At 45.2% G+C, this 12,024-nt stretch overlaps 1 protein-coding gene across 1 annotated transcript in view; it reads right to left on the minus strand.

Moving 5' to 3' along the window:
- The window catches only part of LOC147665952 (adhesion G protein-coupled receptor L3-like), a 477,982-nt gene that overhangs the window by 92,790 nt on the left and 373,168 nt on the right, over positions 1-12,024 (minus strand). The window contains exons 13-14 of the mRNA XM_086949385.1: positions 10,765-10,974; positions 8,484-8,704 (exon numbers count right to left, since the gene is read on the minus strand). Coding sequence (XP_086805511.1) covers positions 8,484-8,704; positions 10,765-10,974 — 431 coding nt within the window. The remainder of the gene's footprint in view (positions 1-8,483; positions 8,705-10,764; positions 10,975-12,024) is intronic.

The following is a 12,024-nucleotide window of genomic DNA, read 5'->3' on the forward strand; positions in this document are numbered from 1 at the left end:
TGGGGTTTCAGTTGTGGGAAAAATAAGGCCAAGGCCCTCATTAAATATAGTTTATACAGCTATAGTTGAACCCATTAAAATTGGTTAAAGGCTGTTTTAAGGTTCGAATCCTTCTTCACAGCCAGGGATTTCTCATCCACCCAATATCTAAAAATTAAGTGAAAGCTTTGAGGCAACCTGGAGACCCGAGCTTCCAATCTAATCCTCTAATGCGGCAAATGTGCACCGCTGGTGTAGTCATGGCAAGCAATGCATTCTGATATAGTTGTATTCCTCTGTGTAAATTCAGAAAATGGACACGGTAATAACTCGGCGAAAGCCATCAAGGTTTTAAAATAGCTTTGTCGCGAATGGTTTTCCCGCGTAAGCCTGCCACGGCTAAGCTTGTATGGATAAGGTTCGTACATATATAAACAGAGAATGTTAGGAGCTGCAAAATGTAGTCTTCTGGAGAAAAAAAATAAGCGACAGGTAGGCCTGAGCCCGAAGGATGAGAACTACAGCAAAAGCAAGCATCAAAATAACATCTGGAAGAGCAATCATGAGGTGCCAAATTGGGTGGGGGAGGGGAGGAGTTGACCAGCGTTTGATCGTGTAAAAATCCAAATGATCAAAGAATGGTTATTTAAAAGTGGGAATGTGGATATCTAATACACATATGCTACGCGACAATCCTACATTTCAATGATCAATTAATTAAAGCCAACAGAGTTTGCAAATACATTTGAGTATGCAGTGTAGGTTTTCGGAAAGTGAAATAACTGAAATAAGTGGTACACATATCCTGTTAAGCAGGGATTGAACTGCGGTGCAAGTGGTGCTAGATTTCATGATGCTCACTGGTAAAAGGTGGTGAGGGGACAGAAAAAATGGATACTGTATGCCATCAGTAATTAATAAAAAATGTAATAATAAATGCAGGTCCCAACGTTTTTATTCAGGCCGCCATCACTGGTACACAGCGACGGCTCGTGGAGGGAGTTACGGTGGGGCAGGAGGGCGGGGAGGGGGAGGGGCAGGGCGGAGGTTGCTAAAAACCGGCATATGGATAATTGCAGGTAAGTAAACAATTTAATTATTAAAACGAATTTCGTAGTGCGCCTTGCATCGCAAAATGCAATGCAGTGCGAGCTACGAAATTCGTTTTATTAATTAAATTGTTTACTTACCTGCAACTATCCATATGCCGGTTTTTAGCAACCTCCGCCCTGCCCCTCCCCCTCCCCGCCCTCCTGCCCCACCGTAACTCCCTCCACGAGCCGTCGCTGCTGGTACACTATATTCCGCCTAATCTTGATTCCACCTCACTTCCACCCCTACACTTCCTGATTACCTTATTCACTCACTCTGCTTTCTGTTTTTGCCCTGTTTCCTATCTTTTTCTTCCTCATTCTTTTTCCTTTCTCTGACTCAGACTCTCTGTTGATCAAAGTCTGATGATAAGAACTAAGTTCTCATCCACAAAAATGAGCGTCCTTAGCACCACCTGCACAATCCATGAATATCTAAATCTAAGGAGGGTAACAACGCTTGGTTATCCCATCACATTGCTATAACAAAGATGTGGTGATTCAGGTGAATATTATTGGTGCATCTCTTCGACAAGACCCCAGTCTCTAGAGGAGATGACATAGTTTGTAACCACAATTCTGGCTGGTATTGTGTCCAAAACATTCACCCGGTCCCGCCGCCCCTCTCAGCCTCACCCAGACCACTTGATCACTTGCAGCAGTAAGACGGGTGGACCCTGCAACCTGGGAGATGCGACCAAAGCGCAATACATCTATGCTGGAGGTGGCGGGAAACTTGTGAGGGCAATTTATCGGATTCACTGCAGTAGTGATGTTATCACCACTACCCTTTGAGAGCGCCACCATCAGGCTTCTAAAAATGGCAGGCGCGAGCCTTTGAGAACTGTTGTTCTTACTCCTGCGACCTGCAGCCTGAGCCCTGCGAGCAAATACCGCCCACCAAGCTAAGTGCCTTGTGTCTCGGCACCGGAGCTCACCTGACTGACGAGCTGCATTCTGCTGGCTTTGCGGCGCCCGAAAGCCTACCGCCGCTGCTCCTGTTCCTGGGGGGGCCAGTCCACACTGCACCCGTGGTTTGAACTCACCGCGGACCGTGTGGCAATTTTAACCTTTCCGCTGCTGTGATGTGAGTCCATCATCCGGACCCTAAAATTCACCTCTGTTAAGGTAAAATCACTTTTGCAGCAGTTCAAAAGATGCTTTAAGCTGAGAGGGAAGTTTTCGATGCAGCCTGACTCTAAGATGGTGGCCGTTTAACAGGATTCTGCAAACGCTTCAACCTTCGCCTAGAGAGTCTTGCCTTAGATCTAATCCACTGAACACTGACTTTTAAAGTGGCGACCGCTGGGGGACATGGAGCATTCTCATGGGCAACTACGTTTATCACCTGGCGTCCTCTCACTGCGTGTGGGCTGACCCTAATATGGCGCCCAAGTTCACTTGTAGCTGCAGCCTGCTTTGTACTTTTCCGGTGCCCACTGCAATTTAATGCCACCCGAGTCAGTCACCAACCGTTATTAACTCAACTCAACCTTTCCACCAGAAAGCCAGCATTGTCTGAGGATCTTTTCTGCCATTCGTTTAGGTGACACAGCATTGTTGGCCATATAGTTACTTCTATATGCCAAATCAGAGGGAGCAGTCTAATCTTGATGGCTTAGAGCTCCGGTGCACGACCGTGCAATACCACATGAGTCTTGGGTGGCCAAATCAAACGCCTGAGCGCGTGATTCCTCAGATGTACAGCTGATGCTCGTTGGAGCCAGGGAGTGGGTGAGCAGAGGGTGACCTCTAGTGATCACAATGGGAGCTTGGAGGTCTTGCTGGCGCCTAGTTTGTGCACATGTAATAATGGGGGCTTGCCGAATATAACATCAAGGTCAAAATTCCTGTGTCCGACCACAATATGGCTGACGCAGTGGTCCCTACCATGCTATACTATTACTTTAGGATAAAAACCGTACATCGAATTGACTTTCAACTATCCCCCATCAAGACATAGAACTTGCTGAACTTACCTCCGACTGCGGAGACTTAGCTATCTGGCCGATGCCCGGTGGAGCTACTGGATAGCTATAGAGGAGATGGGCTGTGGACTTCCCCCTCGGCCCTCACCTACCCAGCCGGACCTTGGGCAGATTTTCCCTTCGTCTCTCTGTCCCTCCTTCCCCTTTTACCCTACCCCTTTCCCTTCATTCTCTCCATTTCCTAGTCTTCTATTCTCCTTAAATGTTTTTTCTGTGACTAGTGACCATGGAGACCTAGTTTTCTGGTCGACGCCCGGTGGGGCTACCTGATAGCTAAAGAGGAGATGGGCTGTGGACTTTCCCCCTCGGCCGTCAGCTACCCAGCTGGACGTTGGGCAGATTTTCCTCCTTTACTCTACCCCATTACCCTCCCACGCTCCATTTATTTCGTCCTCTATGTTCTTTAAATGTTTTCCCATTGAGACCTAGCTAATTGGCCAATGCCCGGTGGAGCTGCCTTATTACTATAGAGGAGATGGGTTTTGGGACTTCCCCCTTGACCGTTACCTACCAAGCCAGACTTTGGTCAGTCTTTCCTTCGTCTCTCCGCCTTATCTCCCTCATACGCCTTTACCCTTATCCCCTTCCCCTCTACACTTTCACTTATCTCGTCTTCCATGCTCGTGTAATGTTTATCTAGCAACTGATGTAAGTTGTAGCTGATGTAATTTTGTGGAACCTCATGTAAAGTGCTCTGATACCTCCGGGTCTAGCCAGCGCTATAAAAAAACTCTTAAAATAAAAATATATTTCTAAAATAGAAATAACTCAGAAGCAAGCCATCCCATTTTATGCTAAACAAACTAGTAATTCTATTCACCTACAAAATCAGACCCTACCATCCTCCAATTCAGGAAAGTGATACAAATCTATGTCTTATTTAACATCATCGATGACCCACTATCAGATCCATGTATTCGCCACTAAATCGAAGGACCCCTTTACCTAGCTACTCACACCTATGTACACAGCCTTGAACCAAACCTCGCTTCTGTCACCCATGTCTGTGGATCGATATCCCTGAAGTACTTTGTTGTTGTCTGTGCCCCGAGTGCTCTCTGAAAAGCATGTGGCGGAGTTTGAAGTTAAGCTTGTACTTCATAAGTAGGGGTGCATATAATGATAAGCATCCCAGTATAGGCAGACAAGTATGTTCTTCAGGCTAGGTACTAGGGGCCTCATTTACTACTCTTTGGAATAGGGCAGCCCTGCAAGTCTCCTTGCTGAGCTGCCCTGCGTATTGATGAAAGCACTGTATTGATGAAATATAGTGCATTCCTGCCCACTCTGTCTGTGCCTGTGCACAAATTAGTGCCTAGCACAAATGCACCCTTGCATTGTGGTTCAAGGGGGGCTGCGTTGTTGCCGCAATTGTGCCTTGACCATTATGTATAACTAGGAGTAAGTCTACAGAATGTTCTCAATAGCGTCAAGATATGCATATTTGGTTTTCCCAAAACGACCATTGTCTGAGGTACTGAATGGAAAGTGGACGTTTCTAGCCATTCTAAAATCACTTGCAGACCCAGATAATACAACACAACGGAAACAATGCAATTGGCAGAAAAGTGGGGACGTGAGTTGGTCGACCAATCATCTCATGGCCTTCAGTCACTCTGAGGGACGTACTAGCAAAACAAATAAAGCAACCGCAAATAACTGTGTTTGATGAACTGAACACTTTTCTGAGCTTGTCGACAAAGAGTCATTTTCAAGATGAGAGACTTTGTGTACGCTATTCTAACTGTCAAGGGCAGCAATCAAATCTCGCACAAACAAACCCCAAACAGTGCAATTTCATTGGAAAATCCGGATCTTATCCTGTGCCTTGATTGTGTTCCCATTCTCTTCCTTGCTTGCATCTTCCACATCTTCATCTACTGTCACCTCTTCATTTTTAATAGAGTCTTTCAAAAATCCAAGAGGATTGTCTGAGAAAAGGACATGGGACCAGCTGCACCCTGAAAATACAACCTATCTGACAAATGTACTGAGTCCGCTGCCAAAATAGGCTTAAATAATACTTTAGTGCATGACTACACTTGCAGAAGAACCCTTTCAACACAGCAGTGCCTAACCACACTGTGAAACAAAGAAAATGAGAAATGCCCATGCCCAAAAATTAATACAAATAGCTATTAACATAGAAATCAAAGACCTTTAATGACAGTAGCAATCAACCAACACGTGAATTAATGTCCCAATTATCATCTTGTAAGTTTAGACGTTTAACTACAGTGTTAATTTTAGCTTGGTGTTCTCTCCAGTCAAATGTGATGTAGCTGTTCTGCAAGTACAAGAAACCATCCACAAATTAAACTACTTTTTAAGAACTTGTCAATGATCAGCTATAAGAATACAAATGAAAGTAGTGGTGGCAATAAGACTGCATTACCACCGCAAAGCATAACATGAAGAAAACGTGAATTGAATGACATCAATATCTTGCCATCATCCACTTAGAAGTGTGCTCCCTGCTCCAAGCACATGCCTAACCAAGCACACGCACAGCATAACTGTGTGCTCACTTTTAAATTCAATGGTATTATCCAACTAAGGGGAGGTGATTTGCTGCACTTTGGCAGCGGCGGCCGGAACAGGTAAGCGTGGTGCGGCGTGGAAGTCGACAGAGGACTGTATAGGTATTATTTACTTATTTAATTGTACCTATTTCATCGTCTGTCGACTCCCCACCCTGCTTACCTGTGCCGGCTGCTGCTTCACTTTGGCAGGGGCGGCCGTAGGCATCTGCAAGCTGTGCACCTGCCCAGGGCCACCAAACCCCAGGGGCCACCACGCCAATATATATCCTTAATATAATAATCCTCTGAGGATGGATACATATTTGCGTGGCAGCCCCTGGCAGGGATTTGGCAGCCTCCTGGCCCTGTTCCACTTCCATAACACCCTGACCCCCCTCTTCAATGGCCTCCGCGCTCCGCCCCACCCGGACGCCCTCTTCCGGGGCCCCCTACCTACGCTCCCTGCCCAGGGCCGCCATGAGCCTAGAGCCGCCCCTGACTTTGGCTTAGTTAAGCTCAGGAAAAAGGGAACAGGGATTTACCCCTTTGAACGGACATGAAACAAGCAAGAAGCTCTTAGAAGCGGAACACACTTTGGTTCTGCATGAGTGCTACCTCTACTTGAAAAAGGAGAATGGGAAGTTAAGTGCCGGCACGCTGAGTATCCTTCAATTTTTAATGAAAAAAAGAAGATTAATGAGCTCCGCTAGAGAAAAATCTGCTGTGAATCACTATTCTGCTGTCATTACTGTATTGCATAGGGCGTTACATTTCTGGGAGGTTGACACGTGTGATTTGAGTTAAGAAATCACTCAATAACTTCACTTGGTACATTACAGAACCATAAAAAACATCAGAAAAAAGAAAGATACCATAAATGTGAATGTATGTGTATTAAAAACGTATTAGTTCTTAAGATCCACAAATGTACAAAGCAGTTAACAAATGGAGTCCATATTGCTAAAAACATAATACAAGGTCATAATGCTCCCTCTAACAAAAAACTATGTCTCTAGGAAACCTCTTTGTATGGTATGAATGAATGAATGAATGGCGTTTTTATACCGCGCAAAACTTAGCCCCAAGGGGCATCAAGGCGCAATACGAACAGACATGGAAAGTCCAGACTCCAGATAACTAGACCAAAGGCCATTGGGAGAGCAAGAATCTAATATGCTTGAGAAAAAAGCCAGGTTTTGAGAAGTTTTTTGAAAATTGTCAAGGAGGATTGACTGGTAAGCTCAAGGGGAAGGGAGTTCCACAGTTTGGGAGACGCTTGTCATAGAAAATTTACAAGAGAGAAGAAAATTACGGGGGTGTAGTTGCTGTAAATACAGAAGAGCAGGTTTCCGCTGCTTAAAATGTAAAAGTTTCAGTAGCAGAATGATGAAAAATTTCCTCAGTATCGCTTAAAAATCACACAAAAATAACATGTGTTAAGTGCTTTCCACTGAAAACTCATCACAAGGGCAAATCAGTAAGTAAGCAAAGGTGTTGTTTTTATTTTTAAAAGCTACCAATGTGTGTGCTAAACTGAGACGAAATCTAGTCAATAAAAATCTGTGATGCACATGGGTCACATTGTCATTATAAGGCTGAATTCCAGGGTGAATTAACAAGTCTGCATGCCATAATAAGGGAGGAACTAAATAAATCTCCTCTAAATATGGCATTCCCAATTCAGCAAGACAAGTATACAGAGACGTTTTAAGGCATGGGCAAGGTCGGCTCTGGCTTCGGGCACCCACCTTTCTAAGGGCCCCGTCACTAAGCTTTCAGAACAGTCCCAGGCAGTGGTATAACGCAAAAATGATGCCCCCCTTCACATTATGAAAAGGGGCTCCCAGGCCTCCAATCTATCATAAATATTCAAAGGCTTTACACTGAATGAGGACCCCCTGAAGGACTGGGGTCCCCTTTAATATTTGGGGGCCAAAAAAGAGGATTGTCAATGATCAGACCATAGTTGCTCAGGGCTTGAATTAGCTGAAAATGGAAAATAAATTCTGAGTTGTTCCAAGTAGGGGGCCACAAATTATGTATGGCCCGGAGGCCCTCAAAATTCTTAAGATGTCCCTGCAAATAAAGGGGCCGATTAGGATTGCGGTGATTCCGCATCCTTCGGGCCGGCGGAAGCCAGCGCCGGCCCGGAGGATGCGGAATCAACGCTGCGGCCCTTCAAAACACCCACCGCCAGATTAGGATGGCGGTGGGATCAGCAGTGGATGGCAGATCCGTCCGCCCCTGATGCGCGGAGTGTTGGTTGCAATTTGGTGGCGTTGTCTGCAAGACACCGCCAGCCAAATTACAATGTGTGTAAAAACATGCTTTTCCGCAGCGGATTTACAGCCATGGAAAAGCATGTGGAAAATAGCTTCTGGGGGGCCCTTGCGGGCCCCCAGGGTGTCGGGGGTGCACATGGGGGTACCTATGGTACCCCCCAGCATTTGCATGTACAAGGCGGCAGGCACCGCGCAGTGCCTGCCGTTTTGTGCATGCAAATGGAAAGCATGCATATTTAACCTTGCGGCGGGTGCTGCTTCAAGCAGCACCCGCCACAATGTTAAATATACAGGATGTGACCGCCAGGGTGGCGGTCACATCCTAATTCACACGGAGGGACCGCCGCTGCCCCTGCGGACAGTCCCTCCACCTCGGGCGTGGCGGACGGACGCAGGTCCGTCCGCCATCCTTATGAGGCCCATAGTTAGCACAACTCAAAATGACGGAAAGCTTTCTTTTCAGGACCATTTTCCACCTTCTGGAGTGTGCCTACATTTAAATACCCTCAGATGCCTGGCGGCAATAGCCTTTTCGAAGTATGGGCTTCCGGTTTCCAACGAAGAACGCCCAATAGTTGAAGAATTTAAAAAAAGCAGGCCTTAAGAAATCACCGTACTCACACTTTATCCGTTCCATAGCTCCTGTAGTCTACTGCTGCTGACACGGAGACGATGAGTGCGGGCATGCCGTAGCCAACCAGGTAGAAATATTTCCTTCGGGAGTGCTCACTCTCGAAGACCTCCACAAGCATGATGTATAGCTGCACCCCCTCCAGGAACATCCAGGTGAAGGCCGCCAGGAAGAAAAAATGCAGCAGAGCAGCGAACACTGCACAAGCAATCTAACAGAAGAAAAAATAGACATATTGTTTGTGGAAATAACACTGATTTATTGCGGCCCATTAAAGCGGAAGCTGGTGCGCTAAGTCATAAATGTGTCATGAACTTGCAAACATTTTCCCACATTCAGCTTAAAAGTCTGAGCCTCTGCGCGCGTTGCACACAAATGATGGAACTCGGAGGCCTGGGTTGTAATTGCAGCTGGTGCGCTTGACCATAATTCAGGTGATTGTGGACAAACCACTTTTTTCTTTGCCTCATATTGTAGTGTAGGTCAGTTCTACTTAAGTAGGCGAAAGACTTGGTATGCTATTATTTAAACACCGCCCTCCTTGGTGTACACAGTTTCGAGTCTTCTCCAACCCCTATTTATATGCAGAGCTCCATTGCTCCCTGTCTGTATCTGCACTATTTAACTATCAATACATATAATCCCTTAAATTACAAGCATAAACTTGGCGAAATGAGTGGAGGTAGATTCACCTCAAAATCAAGTATTGTCTAAGCTTGTTACACTGCTTTGTTGTGGAGGAAGTGGTTTTATGGCCATGGTAAAGGTTAGGAACATTTTTTTTAAAAAAAATAACAGCCAGACAACTGGAAATTTGAACTATTGATAGAATATGGACTTTGATAAAGCCACTGGCCTGGGATGTTTAAAACTATGGCCGAACCACTGATTTGCCATTCATCACTTTCTCAAATCAGTTTGCAAACCGTACAGGTTAAGACACAAACTAATTTGAAAATATGTGAAGTGGGGGTCATTAAAGGCACTGATGCAACAAGAAGTTTAAAAAAACGGTAAATTCGACTTTGATTACAAATGTTTCTTTAATTCGTGATCTCTGTGCAGATGTCTATTTACAAATGCATATAGAGCGATGTTTTTCACACCCGTGGCTGTATTATGGAAGTGCCCCCGGGGTGCAACAGGCATTTGCGCCCACTTTACGTGCCCCGTGGCACTTCGGGAATACACAAGAGGCCGCAGATGCTTGTGCATCCCCTCCTGTAATACCGATAGCGCTGGCGCACATAAAGCCCCAGTGATATCTTCAGAGGGCCTGGCCCCATGCAAAGGAGGATATCCCTTTGCCTCTGCACCCGCTCTGTTTTATAGATGCAGAGGCAAAGAAGTTGTAGGACGCACACTAACAGTACGCCACCTAAAAGTTGGTGCACTGTCAGTGCGCCCCCTGATGGCAGCCCTCTGGAAAGTGTGAAGGGGTCCCATGGACCCCGCAGATATGCACTTGCAGTGGGGTGCAGCCATTCAGTGCACCCACCTGCAAGGGGATCTATAATCCCCCTTAACAGCGCAAGTGGGTTACCGCCTGCAGTGTGAAACGCGGAGCGGCTTCAAAGCAGCTGCTCCGTTCTTCACATGAATGCGCTGCTCAGAGTAGCACAACTTCACGACTGCCCTGGTGGCAGCGCATTCCATGTAATAGGGCTCATTTTCCCTGTTTGTGCCCGGCACACATGTTTTAAGGTACGTCAGATGCAAACAGGGAAAGTATGCCGTTTGTATAATAGCACTTTCCCATTTTTTGCACTAATACACTTTGTTAGGTCAAACTTGACGAAATTCAATAAGGGAAAGGGTACAGTAAAGACTGTGACATGCAGGTTTTGGTTCAGAATGCACCACAATACACTTGCTATCCCTATTCAACACAACTTAATTTGCAGTGGTGACATATATGGCCCCCGGTAAATTCCCATTCCCAGGATACCGGCATTTTATGGGTGTGATAATTATCATCTAACTCTGAGGCAATCGAAACCGAGGCCCGGAAGCGTCTGTGAAGGTTATGTGATATTCTGAACAAAATGGATTTTTCTTTGGCCTGTGCTCAGCTGTCTTTCAAAATCAATGTCCATGTGTCACAAAAACAAATATTCTGTACAAAGTTCTATGTATATAAATTTGCTGTCTTGGTATGCAAATACGAGAAGGTCACAACAACAATGGCAAATAGTGGAAGTAAGACCAATGAACATGCATGTTTTTTTGTTTATTTCGCTATGTACTTAATAATAATGGTAAAGTTCTTACAGGCTGGTCGGTCCTGTTGATGCCAATGAGGAAGAGAAGCTCTGCCACAAAGAGGCTGATGCAGAGGTTTTTGTGGATGGTGTTGCGGTCGCTCTGGAGTCCTCGGAAGAAGCAGAACGTGAATATGCAAATGAGGAGGCAAACGAGCGAGAGTAGGATACCGACCCACGTGATCACATCCAGCAGGAGGTCATGGACTGCATCCGTGTGCTGCAGACAGAATGGAGAAGGTCTCAGTCAAGAGCTGCATGCCAGGAATCCCTCAGTGCCACAGAGAAGGCGGATGGAGACCAGTTAATGGATTTTCCCATCACTTACAATGTACCCCCATAGACTCTTCATACCAGCATCTACCCAGTGCTTGATTTGTAAATAAATAGGTGCCAGGGCCCCCGCCATGAGGCCACTGCAGCTTGCACAAATCATTGCTCTACCAGCGCTGGCAGTGACTTAACAAAAACAACTACTACTGATCGCACTCCTACAAGGGTGACAATTTAGGCTATTCCAGGTCCCCAAAGTTATAAGAATGGTTTGGGCGATAGGTATTAGTCGTTTTTAATATGTAATGAATTAATAGATAACTGTTGTTGTTCTCATCGATAAATTAGCCTAACAGCCCCACCAAGTTGCAGACTGCCATAGCGCCGGTGTTGACAAATAGGTGCCAGTGCCGAGCAATGGAAATCACCGGCTCAAGTTAAGCACTGTTTCTACTCCTCTGTGGAGTGCACCCTGAACACCGACCCCCAGAAAACCAATGGGACAAACTGTGGACAACATATCGAAAAATAAATATCAACAGCTAAGTCTAGATTTTCCATAGTTAATTCCACATATATGTACCTACACTTTATATATGTCTTTAATGTACATAAATGCGAAATTAGAAACAGTAAATCCATACTTCCCTATATGTACATACCTTTAGACATTTTCTACTTCAATATTCTGTCCTTAATAATATTGAACTTAACAGTCACAAATATTTTCCCCTGGAGACCTAAATAATACAATAATATTGTTCAGGATATTTTGGTGGTCGTATTCTGGGAGTCAATGTTTATTAGTACAATCCTCCTCTACCATTACTTGAACATGCATTTTTACTGGGAAGAAAAATATAAGCTGATGTGGTGATGCAATCTCAATTTCCCACCTCGCGAATTACTCTTGTTCAACTTTAACCTTGATATTCAGCGACGCATGTTTGTGAGTTATTATGATTATTTAGACATGTCAAATATGTAAGTTACCAAA

Source organism: Lissotriton vulgaris, unplaced genomic scaffold (assembly GCF_964263255.1).
Source record: "Lissotriton vulgaris unplaced genomic scaffold, aLisVul1.2 SCAFFOLD_1371, whole genome shotgun sequence".
In the NCBI taxonomy this organism is placed as follows: domain Eukaryota; kingdom Metazoa; phylum Chordata; class Amphibia; order Caudata; family Salamandridae; genus Lissotriton; species Lissotriton vulgaris.